Raw genomic sequence first — 14996 nt, forward strand, 5'->3', positions numbered from 1 at the left:
CCAGCACGTCCAAATGGTTCCTTTGTTTTACAGGGAGGATGGATTAAAAAAAAAAAGAAAACTGTCAAATACTGGAAAGAACATTTGACGAACGCAGCCAGTATGACTTTATACAATATAAAAGTTGAGTTTCAAAACAGCTGTTGTGATCTGGGAGGATATTTGGGCATTTTTGTGGAAAGTTTTGGTCCAAATTCTAAATGATGCCGTGTCAGGGTGGATTTAAAAAAAACAAAACCCAAAAACATTGTGTTGTAGTTCATGTTGCACAAAAGCACCTCGTCCAAATCAACAAAACCAAGCAAAGTGAGCTGATGTGGTTACTTGACAAAAAAACAAAACAAACAAAACAACCTTTTTTTTCTTGTTTTTATTTTTCTTGCAGATTTATGACTTCATAATCTCAGAGAATATCCAGGTTTTTTTTCTTAAAGGTTGTGAAATGTTTCTGGTAAATTTACCACTAAACCTCAGAGAAGATCTGAGTTTCTTTCTTAGAAATTTATTACTTTAATATCAGAGTTTTTTCCTGAAATATTGATCCCCTTCACTGACTCCATAATTTCTTTTTTTGACCTAAAATGTCTTTAATATGGCTTTGTAAAATACCTAAAAAAACCAAAAAAAAGCAATATGACAACTACTTTTTATTTTGTGTTTTTATCTGTTGCACTTTTCATTAAAATGCATTAAAGAAAGTCATAATAATCCCGTACTTGTTGTACCCTGTTGTTTTCAGAGGTGGGTCCACCTAAAAACCTGGTCACCAGCGACGTCACCGACACCAGCTTTGCAGCGTCCTGGACGGCAGCGCCTGGGAACGTGCAGAGTTACCGGGTTCGGTGGAAGTCGCTGTTCTCCAGCGAGGCCGGAGACAAAACGGTGCCGGGAGACGTGACCAGCACCGTGCTGGAGGGTCTGACGCCGGAGACGCTGTACCAGGTGTCTGTGGTCGCCGCCTACGACAGCAAAGACAGCGACCCGCTCACGGGACAGGAAACCACCGACGGTAAGACTACAGACTTCAGCAGACGACGATGTAGACACTGAATGAGCTGCACTTTAGAATCACTTTACTTTGTAAAAAAAAAAAAAAATAGCTCAAAATTTCAAGGCAACATACTGCAAATGAATTTTGAGTTTTGAGCCAAACTCAGATTCTTAATTTTTGAAATAAACTTTCAAAAGTTTTGCAGACAATCTTTAATTGAGATAATTTAGTTTTCTTCTTTAGATAAACTTTCAACAACCTTTATTTAAGAGAGTGCCCTCATTTACAATGATGTCAAGAGAAAAATACAACAAGAAAACAAAATATATATAATAAACAATTCATATAATTAACAGACAACAACAGAAAACAGTAAAAACAGTTCACAAATCTTTGAGTTTAAGTAACTCAACAAAATTGTGTTTCAAAACTTGGACACAGTGAGCTGTGAACCTGATTTTTTTTTTATTTTGGTGCCTGAAAATGAAATGGTTTTAATTGAAAATATAAAAATTTTAACAATCACTCACTTTCACTTGAATGAATTAACTCATAATTTCTTAAATCCATTTTTTGGTGGGTTTCTAAAACTCAACATTTTAAGTTTATCTAAAGAATAAATTTAAATGATCTAAACAAAGGATTAGTAGTTGGTGAAAGTTTTTCTAGAGTCTGAGTTGGGCTCAAAACTCAAAAATCTATTGCAGAACGTTGCCTTGAAAGTTTGAGTTTTCTACAACATGATTTAGTTTCAGCTCTGGAGCCGCAGGTTGCAGACCCCTGGCAACTTAGATACGCTCCCAGCTGAACCAGTCGGAGGTTAAAATTGCCTTCAGATCAGCTCTGCAGCCCAGGACGGGCCAGTGAAGGTGGTCAGGTCACGAACCCGTTTCTTTAACCCTCAAAGGAAAGTTCAGGAAGTTTTCACTCTATTCTCAGATTAGCCAAATGGCAGCAAATACAGCGTTTTGATTACAGGGCAGCTCGCCACATGAATATGAGTCAAAGTAGATTAAATTCTTCCTTTTATCATTAAAGAAAAATGGATTTCAGAGCTTGCATAATCGCACGGTTTGGATTCTCCGGCAGGTTTCTGCTCTCCAGTCGATGGAAAGAGTCCAGTTGTAAATTAAGGTGTTCATTTTAGATTCTTGTCAAACTGTAATGTTGAGTGAAACACCAGCGTGGTGACAGTTTGTTGTGTTATGCTCTGCTTTAATAACGCCGCTCAGGACTGATGGGAATATTGGTCCGACGTGTGTGTCCTGCGGGTGACGCGCTGTGAGCTGCACGCTGACATGTTGCATCAGAGACTAAAGCACACTCAATAAATGTCAAAACATTCCTCGTTCTATACGCACACATGGGAAATTAAACCATCCCGGTCCGCACAAACAGGCCGCCCCAAACAATGCAGCATGTAGATAAATGAGCACACGTCAGTACATATTGTTCCTCGACGCAGAACCATAACGTCTCCGGCTTCACAGATTTGTTCTAATCTATCAACACATTGAAAAGTTGGATGCTGTATTTTTTTCCGCCAATAAAAACCCTCCAGAGTGAAATCAAGTAGTCTGAAAAACTTTCCTTGGGATCATTAAATATACATATTATTCTCTTGCAAAGTTTTTCTAATCACTTGCAGAATCATCGGAATAAGTTAATTTCATTTTACAGGGCTTTGGTTGTTTCAGGGGGGGAAAAGGAAAATGTGGTTAGCATTTCCTCCAAATTGATCACTTCTGGGTAAATGCCTAATTCATAACCAATTAGTTTTGGCACGCAGCTGGTGGTATTACTCAGCATTCATGCCCGCAGTTATGAATACATAACGATTATGGAAGGAATATCAAGGGAAACCACACTTGGCCTGGAAACAGGGAGGAGAAAGATGATTGTTTTTAGAGTTTAGATGATAAATAACTGTAAATGTTTATGGCTGTGAAGTAGAGTGAGTGTGGACAGGACAGTCCTCCACTGACAGAACATTAAAACTGACTCGGTATCGTCTGTTGGAGGAGGTTTGAGGGAAGAAAGAACAGTGTGGTTCTATGTTTTAAATCAGGCATCTTTGGATCAACAGTTGAACTGAGGTTCTGTGTGTTTTAGACGTTTTACTCCAAAATCAAATAAATCTGAAATGTTCTGCTCTAAGTAGCTGCAAGGTTTAACTTTAGTCAGTGTTCAGTTGTCCAATAATCAGTTATTATTATTATCTTTTTTGGGGGTGTGGTTTTTGTACCGTTCTCCTGAGGTTCCTTGTTGGTTGCCCTTTGCAGAACCCTCCCACAACATTTTAAAAATATTGTGCAAATGTTTGTTGTTCAATATAACATTGCTGAAACATTCAATAACCACATAAGGTTTTTTTGAGCGTAATATTAATAATGTTCCCTTGAGTTTCCCTGCTGGTATTGTTTCAGTGAACCCTTCATTGTTTTCAGAAATTCCCAAAATGTTCAAGTAAATTTCCTGGAACATTCAGCTCAGAACATAACATAATGTTTTGGTTAATTTAAGGGCAAGTTTGTTAGATTTAAGGGGATTTATTGGCAGAATGTGAAAGAAATTAAACATAATATTTGTCTTCATAATCACCTGAAAATAATCCTTAGTCCACACATACACAAGTATTTTTAAGATCAGCATTTAGACAAGTATTTTGGCACTGTTTCAGTAAAAATACACATAAACACGCCTGAAAATGCGTTTTAAAACCAAAACATCACATGTTGGTTTGTAATAAATGTTCACTGGAGTATTATCTAGTGTGCAGATTTCAGGATTTACAATAAATAACTAATTGATTTCAATGTTAATCACATTTAGCCTGGAAGTTTGAAACATCGTAAATACACATTTTAAAACCGTTCAGGTCATCGTGGAGTAATATTAACGACAGAACCATGCAGTGTTCCTGATATTTGAATATGGATTTTCAGCTGAGGTCAAAATTAGGGAGAAAAACGGTTTGAATGTCAGAAAAACTAAATTTAAATCTTCATTCATGTTGTTTAATCCACGTTTACTGCCCACACGTTTTAGGCTGAATCCAGATTTATTTTTTATTTTTCAGCCTCTGCTGCTGGTAAAAAGTTGACCGTGTCGGACGAGACCGAGCGGACCATGAAAGTCACATGGACGCCGGCGCCGGGCAGGGTGACCAACTACCGTCTGAAGTACGTTCCCAGCAATGGAGGGAAAGAACTGAACCTGAAGATCCCTGCAACGGCCACCTCCACCATCATGAAGCGCCTGCAGCCCATCACCACCTACAACATCACCGTTCACCCCATCTACAAGCGCGGGGAAGGAAAAGCAAGGCAAGGAGTAGGAACGACACGTACGTTGGTCCATAATTCAACCCTATGACAGACAGTACACTGCAGAGACATGTCCATCTTAACCAAGACGTTTAAACCTGAGTTCATCCTTAAAACTTTATTATTGGTGGAATGAAATTCAAAAATCTGCTGCTGAGGTAGATTTCAGCTTTTTATGGATCCCATCCCTGTAGTTATAGGCTGCCCTGTGATTGGTCTGCCAAACAGGATGTCAAACTTTAGGTATAAACTTACAATGTTTACATTAGTCCTCTTTACCCAGAGTCAGATAAACTGTGTTTCTTTGGTCTCTGTGTGCAGTTTGAAGCTGTGTTCAATGATGATCTATTTTGGCTCAGTTGACCCTTCCTAAGTCCCGCCCCTTTCCTCTCTGTGCTCCAGTATCATTTGAGCTAGCTTGGTACCTTGGTCAGCTTTCTCCTTTCCTGTTTCCTGGACTTGTGTTGCCTTTAATTTACCTCCGAGGTTGGAAGTCGGTTGGCAAAGAGTTGACAATGTTCCAGTACAACAAGTCAGAAAAAAAAAGCACATTACATGGTATTTTTCACCAAGAATCACCATAGCAACGTCCACAGATACAAATTGGATAGTAATGTATGAACATCTGCTTTAATGAGACACAAAAGATGACAGAGGTGCTAATGAACAGTATATTACTACAGTTTTCACTACTGATGATGTGTGGAGAAAACATCTTAAGTTTTGAGTTAAAAGTTAGTAATGTTCCTCCAACTTTCTGAGCTGGAAATATGACTTCAGGGGGTGTTCTAGTTGAAATTTCCAACTGGGAACATGGAAATTCCAACTTCCCAATTGAAATGGAATGCATCATTACATCTGCTGCTCAGCTTGTATTTGCTGAAAAGGATGGAAGGTGGTTTAAAGCAGCTGCTAAAAAAAGTCATATTTTAACTGAAATTGCAATTGTGATATACAATATGATTAGTGGGAATCATCATTTTTGCATTAAAATGTTCATTTATACTGAAAAAAAATCATCATCATGATAATGTGATATTTATTGAGGTCTGAACAAAACAAACATGTTTTCCTTCATCTGGAGAAGACGGTTTTAAAGCCAGAGCATCTCTGCAGCACTACAGTACTTTATAATGCTGTTTTCTCACACATTTAACCTTTTTGAAAACATTGAAATTTGGTTCTTTTTCTGCAATTTGGACATTGTACTTGACTATTTTGCAGTTTCAATAAGATTGTGATTAATTGTGCAGCTCTAGTTTAAAGATGTTACCAGGTAAACTGTAAAAGTTGCATATATTCACATATAAAGTTAGCTAATTTCAGCAAAACACTTAATCTACATAAATCATTAGCTAGCTATTTAGCAAGTGTTTTGCTGACATTAGCTAATGTGAGCTAGCTAGCCAGCTAATATACATCAATATATACACCAGTCGTTAGCTGGCTAGTTAGCCAAAGGTGCGGTGCATACACCAAAAACGTTTTCTAGTTTCTGAGTTAGCTTCTGTAGTAAGCAGCCCACTGAATACGTGCAGTAGTTTTTCCCCACTGGCCCCGCCCACGAGCTCCTGTTCGTCTCATGTTGTGATGACATCACAGATTTTTAAATCACTTTTCTCACCTTGAGGAAAGTTTTAAAGCATCAAACAAATTCATAACAGAAAGAGTCATGCTTGACCTTCGAAACAGCTGGAAGTGTCCTGTCAAGAGTTTTACAGACGTCTGTTTTATAATCGTGGCTTATGGGAAAAAATGCAGAGGAAGTTTTCACTGCAATACCGGGAGTGGCCACTGGGGAAAATTTAAAACAAGTGAGTGGCAATGCCCTGTCTAGGTTCAACTATTCATCTAAGAGATGTGACTGTCGATTTTACAGGAAAGGGTAAAGTTGACTGAGATACCAAGCTAGGCCAATTGTTATTGGAGCACAGAGCAAAAAGGGGCGGGACTTAGGAAAGGTCAATCTCTGGATGTCAATGGGATCAAGAGACAGTTTGTCAGAAATTAGAGAAAACAGTGTGCAGTTCTGTCAAATCAGTCGTTTTCAGCTGTGGAACCTCATTCAGATCAGAAAAAAACTTAAAATGATGACATTTTCTCACAAATCACCCTCAGATTTGGACTGAACTTTCAATATGAAAGTGCCATTAAACTTCCATTACCTTTTCATGGTCCCACAGTATATGATTCTACATATTTCTGATACATTTTCAAACAAATCTAACTCCATGGCAGGTCAGCTTGTACAAAAACATCCACTACTTTAATAATCTCACTGCTTAACAGGACATGTATGACTTTATCTGACTCTGACTCTGATAAATTCCCCCAAAAACCAAACTACCCCCTGATTGTCGGGAACAGGACGTCCATCTCAGCCGGCCTGCTGGATGTCCTCCTATTAAATGTCAGTATTGTGAAACAAATGGAGTGAAAACTGGCTTGTTTGACAGTTTTGTCACTTTTTTCAAGAGAAACGTCAACACAAGTCATGCTGTCTTGGAAACAAATGGGATTCTGTCATCCAAGTTGCAGATTTTTTTTTTCCACCAAAAGTAAGATTTTAGGACGGACTTCAAGTTTAAACGACTTGTTAAGATGAATATTTTTCACACTACAGGTGCTGCTGCGCTGTGGAGAGGCAGCGCGTCTTTTCACTCCAACACTAAAATCACAGTTAAACATATGCTCAATCACACGCTACCCTTACTAACACACAGCATGACACTGGGCTTTTTAACGAATGACACCGGGTTCAAGGTATTGTATTATGGACTAATGAGAAACTGGCTTGAATGTGGTGTGGCTGATCTGCAAAAACCTTTGCCAACAGTTGGAGTTGTGTGAAACTTTTTATTCTGCATGAGTTTGTCCTGAAGTTCTGGATGGGTTCTTTTATTTCAGTGTCGCCCTTCAAGGCTCCCAGAAACCTCCAGACCTCAGAGCCCACCAAGACCAGTTTCAGGGTCTCCTGGGATCCAGCGCCCGGAGATGTTAGGGGTTACAAAGTGACCTTTCACCCCACTGGGAATGATGTAGACCTGGGGGAACTTCTGGTTGGCCCCTACGACAGCACAGTCGTTCTAGAGGAGCTCAGGTAAGCTTTCTTAACTTTTTAGATATTTAAGTATTCTGAGGAATTTAATGCACTTAATTTGAGGGTTCACAATAGAGGGAAACTAACTGTATCTAAGGAAAGCTGAGCCCCCCCAGCCGAACACATTTACTTTCACTTTTAGTCTCTTTTCTAGTAAAATCTTAACATTTTTTCTTTTACTAGAGCAGCTTATACTCACTCATCCTGACCAAAAGATCAGTCATGATTCTTTATCACAGAGCTGAGAGCTCACAGTCATGGTCGCCTGCAAAGTAACCAATTATTTTTTATTGGTAACATAGAAATGTACCTTTTTCAGTAGTTTTGTGTTCAGACTTTTGTATACATTGCAGGATTCATACAGGTGCTGGAAATCCAGAACACTTAATGTTGATGTTGTGTTTTCAAGGTTTGAAAAGTGCTTGGAATTGTGATTGCATTACTTTCATAAGTTAATGATTAATCATTAATCAATTCCAAGTCTCAGTGTTTGTCTATTCATACATATATATACATATATTTGCTTTCCACTGGCCACCTTAGTGTCGGTTGTGCTGCCGCTGTTTTGTGGGTCTGTGTCAAGCTCGAGCTGAAGTTGCTGCTGCTGCTCTCTTGTGCTGTGTGTTTGCTTCTCTTTCTCTGTCTCTGATAAAGAGACAGCAGCTCCTGCTGATGCAGCTTCAGCATGAGCTGGACGCACAGCACTGGCCTCAGAGTCGTCCTCTCCTGATGCCTCCGTCGTCTCTCTGATAGAGAGCGGCAGCAGTTTCAGCATGAGCTGGACAGAGACCAACAAAACACTGCTGCTTACAGAAAATGATTTCTGGTTTTTGCCATCTTGGTTGGAACCAACAAATTACATATTTTTTCACTTTGTCACTTTTGGGATATCCAGATGATGCAACTTTATTTTCACTGTCGCTTTCATGACGCTCATTTTTTCCCCCTCTTTTACATCCACTTTTCTTTACCTGTAGCTCAAGCAATGCTTTGTGGTAGGAAATATGCATGTACTTTGACATGCAAGCCAAAAATCTGCAGAGAGTATTTCTGCTGTTGGATCTATCCATGTCAAGTAAAAATACCCTATCATCTCTAATGGAATAAATTTTTATCATTTTTCTATATCAATATCATTTTATCTTCCAGCCCTAAAACCACCTCAAACACTCAAGAAACCAACTTGATGATAAACGATCTGAGCATGTAAAAAAGTCTCAATAGCTTTGCCCTACCAACCATTTTGCAACACCTTCGCAAAAATCTTGAACAAATGGATCTTGCAGGCAGCTGTCATGTGTGCATTTTCTTCAAAACATTTAGTCTTTTCAAGTTATTATACACATAATTTGTTTTGCAACTTGGTGAAGGGTTTTGACATTAAATTATACAATCTATGTTAGCTTATATCTCTCATAGTTGTTCTAATAGTGAATAGGAACAATTTAGACAGAACTACAAGTCCATTATCTCTAAAATAAGGAGGCAGTCTTATTTATACCCCTTCAAGTGTTATTGTTTTGTTTGCTTTTATTTTTTCTCATATTGTGGACATCTCACTCATCTAATAACTGAGATTGTGAAAGACTGATATAGGGTTATGTCATTTCCCTCTTCCCTCAGGGCAGGAACGAAGTACTCAGTCCGTGTGATTGGGATGTTTGACGGAGGGCAGAGTATGCCTCTGGCAGGAGAGGAGAGGACGACCCTCATCGACCCCGTTACAGGGCTGCCGCCTCCTCTCGACTCTTCTGGTAAAAGCCGATAACTGCACCGCACTACAACAAACCGGCCTTCATTAGCAACCGTAAAGAGCAGGCCTGCAGACCAGACGCTCTCTGATCCAAGTCATTTCAGTGGTCTGACTTCGAAGTGCCGCCCAGATTAGTGCCAGAACGTTGAATTATTTGTTGTCGGGGGGAATTAATATCACTGTCTCTTTGGATTCCCAGACCGAAATCTGGCGCAGATGATTATGATTAGTACAAATTATTTTGAGCTGCTTGGCTTGCGTCTCCTCACCTCCCTCATATCTATTATATATTTGGAGTGTGATCCGGAGCAAAACGACATGCCATTTAACAGAGACATGCAGAAGTGTTGACACTAACATTTATAAATTGCTCATTTGGACATGCTCCCTGAACGCCTTGCATGCAACATATGTGCCAGTGTGTGTGCAGCCACCGCACAATGTGCTGACCTTTACGTACATTATTAGCTCCCAGATGATTTCAGAAGTCAGACGTTTCAGAAGTTTGTCATGCAAAAGTAGATATTTCCCACTTCTATGTTGTTTGAGGCGCAGAAAAGGGCTCTGCTTGCAATTACAGATTTTATTATGATCCAGAGCTTTATGTATGCAGTTAGGAAAATGTTATGCCTCTCATAAGACCCCGAGGAGCTGCTGACCCTGGGCAGAAATTCCTATTATAATGGGGAGCAGACACAGTGACCGACTGCCCACTGAGCTGGGAACCGGCCAGGATGTTCCACCGAGGTTCCACTCAGAGATCCTCGTATATTAAAGTGCAGCTCTGACATGGCAGGCTGCTCGGTGGAGGCTTCAGTCCAGACGTTTTGACAGGTCCATATGGTCTGGCAGAGCAGCTTCAGGGTGTCCTTCATATGCTGCAAAAATGTTATTTTTTACAGGTCGTAAAATGCCTGATTCCTTTTAAAATTTTCTTCTTTAAACAACGTGTGAAAGACTTGACAGTGAAGTGAGAAAATTCTCCTTGTTTTCAGCAACATTTTATTGAATCAGTGGAATAAGGTCAAGTTTTTAAGACCACTTTTGGAAATGTTAAATTTCAACTTGATGTTAGCTTCTTTGGCATCACTTTTTAAATGTATATGTTTCTAGACTGAAAAAGACATTCAGATGGATTAAAAGACAGACTGTTAAAACTTCCACATCAGTGGACAAATTTTTACTAAATAAAACTGCGACCTGAACGACAAATGATGGGAAACAATGGTTGTAGCTACTGAATATATACTGTCACGATTGAGCGCCACTCAAAAACTCTTTCGATTATTTTCTATTTAAACTGTCATTTTGCAAACAAATTAGTATTCATCTGATTTCCAGAGTGAAGGGATCAAAAGTTTTCTAACATTTAGAAAAACAATCCCATCTCCACTTTGTAGCTTTTTCCAGCTTTGATCCTCATCAACAAGTGAAATTAGTTCAGCTGTCATGGAGATAGATCTGTTGACATTAGAAATGTGACGATAACTAAAACTTTATGTACAACGATGTTACGATAAAAATCAATGATACAATATTTAGTGTGCATTAAACTGTGATATATATTGTACAACTGCAAAACAAAAGCAATGCAGAAGTCACTAGCAGTTCTTCTATAAAGTAAAATAAAAATAATCAAATAAAAGAATTAACCATCTAATTTCATGGTAGATATCATCATGGAGACATTTTAGAGCCTCGCAGCAAACTCTGAAAAATGGCCTCAACGCAGAACCGCCAAAAACTGCAGTTACTCCACTGACCACTTGAGGTTAACTCCCACAGTGAGTCAATCCTCATAGAGCCCCGTATAAAAATGTCCACATTTACATCAATAATAAATATGTTTACAGTCTGGCACAAAAAGTTATTTTGGCCCCTTTAGCTAATTCCTTCGTTTGTGACAACTGTACAGGGAATATTTTTTATTTAGCTCACTTGTTAACATTATATTGAAGGTTAAAGTTATGCATAATTGAGGGCGCGGCTGCTTTGAGTGACAGGTGGGTACAGTCACAGGTGTGTAGCTGTGAGGTAGCCACTAAATTCTGCACAGTTAATCACAATTGCAATAAAATTGCAATGTGGCGAAGTGCAAATTGCAATTTTTTGAAAAAGCAAAAAATATGTGAGAAAACAGGATTATATTGAGGTACTGTAGAGCTGCAGAGATGACCTGGTCTAAAAATCTCGTTCTCCAGTTGAAAGAAAACATGTTTGTTTGCTTCAGACCTCAGTAAATATCACATCTTCGTGATTTTAAAAGTTTTTTTTCTCAGTGAATGTGAAAATTGTAATGCAAAACTGATCATTTCCACTAATTGTATCGCATATTGCAATCGCAGTTTGAAACAGAAGAAGCTAACCTCATGCTGACACTGTCAGTAAAAAAACATCAGAATATTGATTTTGGATTGAAACATAATTTAATTTCAGGGTTTAAGGCCTGAGTGCACAAACAACCCAAGTCAGAATGTCTGCAGGTTTCTGCAGCAGTGATTTATCTCCACAGTCAGACTGAGCTGGATATTTATTTGCTGAGACTCTTACTCAGAGACACTGAATCCAGCAGTCGTCTGCAGTGTATTAGATGCCTCTTAAGATGCCTCTGTTTATGACATCTGTTTTTATTAATGAATGTCGGAGGGACACATGAGCATGTTGTTTACCGGTGGTGGTATAACTCAAACAGACTGCGGCCAGGCATCCAACTCGGCTTCTCTTAGCGTCAAGCATCTGTTTCTGCAGCCTGCTGAAAAAGAACACACAAAAAAATTAAATCGATTGTCTCATAACCTGTTTTCAATTGCGCACACAGGGGCCTGGTTTTTAAACGCTCGGCATCGGCCGGGCGTGTCGTCCTAGAAAAAGAGGACGAGCGGCCATTTTTCACCCCTACAGGTGCCTGGAGCAGGAATGTGCAGTCACTTTTGGGAGCAGGAGGCCTCGTATATCAGAGTGTCAGAGAGGCCGCTGGAGGTGTCACAGCCTCAGGGTCAGCCAGAAAAGACCGCAGGGCTGATTCTCCGCTGGATGTAAAAACACAAACAACTCGCTGTGCTGGAAGACAGCGAGGAGAGAAAAAACAAGGCCCAGAAGAGAGAGCAGCTAATCCAGAAACGACAGCTGTTACACAATGTGTCACGAGTGTGAATTATTTGTGTTACATTCTGCTGTGTAAAACATTCTGCTGTGTAAACATCTTGTGATTGTGAGAGTTTGTGATGTACTCCTGCTCCTTGCTTTCCCACACATGCTCATCTCACTCAGTATTTATGATATTTTCACCTGTAGACAGTCTTTTGTGATGGGAAACTGACTCTCGTTATTTCTGCCACCGAACTCCTTTGATAGAAACGGTAATTTTACCTCGCGTAACACGGGAGTTGTTTGTCTACTGCTGCCTCGATCTGTTAGTTTGTGTGGCTTTTGTGTTTTAAAAGGATAGTTTGGATTCACCAAAGTCACACAATAACACAAACAAACCAATTGATTGAGGCGGTGGTAGACCAACAACTCCTCTGTTCTGCGAGATAAACTTACTGTTTTATCAAAGGAGTCTGGCGGCTTTGCAGAGAGCGATATTTTGCTTATATAACGGCAGTTTCCTGTCAAAAAAGGCTTTCGGACAGCAAAGTAAAGAGGTGAAAATTCTAAAAAAAAAGACCCAGAAGAGAGAGCAGCTAATCCAGAAATGACATCTGTTACACAGTGTGTTACGATTGTGAATTATTTGTGTAAATCATTCTGCTGTGTAAACATCTTGTGATTGTGAAAGTTTTTATGATGTACCTCTGCTCCTCACTCCTCTCTTCCCTCTCACTCTTTCACACTTTCCCCCGTGCACGTTCACCTCACACGGTTCATATAAACCTGAGCGGACACTCGGCGGCGGGTGTCTGTGGCGTACCGGGTGTCTCGCTCGCTCACGCTAACCGTCTCTCCGCAGACACTCAGTGTAAGACCGCAGCCAAGGCCGACATCGTGCTGCTGGTCGACGGCTCCTGGAGTATCGGCCGCATCAACTTCAAAACCATCCGCAACTTCATCGCTCGCATGGTCAGCGTGTTCAACATCAGCCCTGAAAGAGTCCAGATTGGTAATATTTTTACTGCCATTACCACGTGTAATCTAATTCCTGGATCTAACTACTACATGTAATATTACTTCTTACTATTAGTAATTATGATAGCTACTACTACTATTATTGTAACTAACTGCTGCTAGTACTGTTACTGCTTCTGCCAGCTGGTGATTTTCCTGGATAAATTAAGGTGATTGCATGGTTTTGTTTTTGTTACCTTACAACAGGTTTTCCTTTATTTTCTGCAGGTTTTCTGTTGGTTTGCATGTGTAACTGACATTTTGCTAGTTTTGGGTTGATGCATCCTTTTTTCTTTACACGTTACTGTGTGTTTTCTGCAGGTCTGGCTCAGTACAGTGGAGACCCAAAGACCGAGTGGCACCTGAACGCCCACCTGACCAAGGAGTCCCTGCTGGAAGCCGTCGCCAACCTGCCGTATAAGGGAGGAAACACCATGACAGGTGATTTAACAGCACTTTGTCCAGTTCAAACCAGGTTCAAGCTGATCTCAGCTTCGGTTTTGGATCCAAATGTTTTCACTTTACTTGAGGCCGTCCAGAACAAGAATTAAAAATATAACAGTAACTTTAAATATATTGTTTTGAATATTGTTCTAACTTAAATGTAAGGCAAAACCACAACTGTAACGACAGCGGCAGTGGCAAACGTTATCGTTGGGATCACTTTCAGTGTGATATGATGAAAGTTGAAAGTTTAGCATATAACTTATAAAAAATCTATATAATAAGGTTGTTTGCTATCGATTGCCAGGATCCCATCAAACTGATTTGGGCTCAGACAAAAGTTAGAGTGTTTGGAGTGTTGGATTCTCCTAACTTCCCTTGTCCTTGACAAATTTTGTGAAACCATATCCTTGCGGTTTTCTTTTTGTTTCTCTGTTAAACGTTCAGGAGTAACAGCTCATCAATATTGATTTTCCTGAGCTGCTGACACATCTGGAGCGAGCAGCGTGTTCCTGGCACCGCTGCTTATAGAACCGTATCATTAATCAGAGTGGATGCTTATTCGTTATCATGATTACTATAAGTATTCTTGGTGTGGATGGTCATTTATTTGGTCCATGAGCTGAAAAAACAACTGAAGCTGTTACTCTTCGAGGTGCAACAAGAAAGTCGATTTTCTTTTGAGAGATTTTGAAGCAACACTCGACCAAAAACTCTCAAAAACTCTTCTCTGTTATCCAGTACCCGCAACCCAGAGTTCATGTTTTCATCCAAATCTACCAGAAAATGACTAAACACACAAATTGTGTTTGTTGTCAACTCAGTTAGATGTTTACCTTTGTACTTGTACAACTTTTATCACACAGGAAAATGTGCTTACTGAGGTTTAATGCTTGTGTTGTAATACTGTGATAAATCTAAATCATGTTTAGTGTTTGTTTGTTGCTCCAGATGAGTTGGATTTGTCCCAGAACAACAGAGAAGCTGAGATTCACCTAAAATAATCAACATGAGGAGAATTCTCAGCCTGAAAGCTTTATAAGACTCCTGTCTTGTTCCCGTCTTACAGGAATGGCTCTGAACTACATCCTTCAGAACAACTTCAAAGCCAACGTTGGGATGCGTCCAGACTCTCGCAAAATCGGCGTCCTGATCACTGACGGAAAGTCTCAGGACGAAATCGTCTACAACTCGCAGAACCTGAGAGACAACGGTATCGAGCTCTACGCCATCGGTGAGTGATTCAGTCAGTTTGATTTACACGAAACTAACAGAAAA

General features: G+C 39.8%; 1 protein-coding gene across 1 annotated transcript in view; it reads left to right on the forward strand.

Annotated features, from left to right (window-relative positions):
- Window positions 1–14996, forward strand: part of col12a1b (collagen, type XII, alpha 1b) — a 193266-nt gene that overhangs the window by 45466 nt on the left and 132804 nt on the right. The window contains exons 14-20 of the mRNA XM_084737671.1: window positions 740–1009; window positions 4071–4337; window positions 7225–7417; window positions 9041–9171; window positions 13120–13269; window positions 13596–13715; window positions 14788–14952. Of these exons, the coding sequence (XP_084593797.1) occupies window positions 740–1009; window positions 4071–4337; window positions 7225–7417; window positions 9041–9171; window positions 13120–13269; window positions 13596–13715; window positions 14788–14952 (1296 nt within the window). The remainder of the gene's footprint in view (window positions 1–739; window positions 1010–4070; window positions 4338–7224; window positions 7418–9040; window positions 9172–13119; window positions 13270–13595; window positions 13716–14787; window positions 14953–14996) is intronic.

This window comes from Lutjanus erythropterus, chromosome 15, assembly GCF_056507025.1.
Source record: "Lutjanus erythropterus isolate fLutEry1 chromosome 15, fLutEry1.hap2, whole genome shotgun sequence".
Classification (NCBI taxonomy): domain Eukaryota; kingdom Metazoa; phylum Chordata; class Actinopteri; order Lutjaniformes; family Lutjanidae; genus Lutjanus; species Lutjanus erythropterus.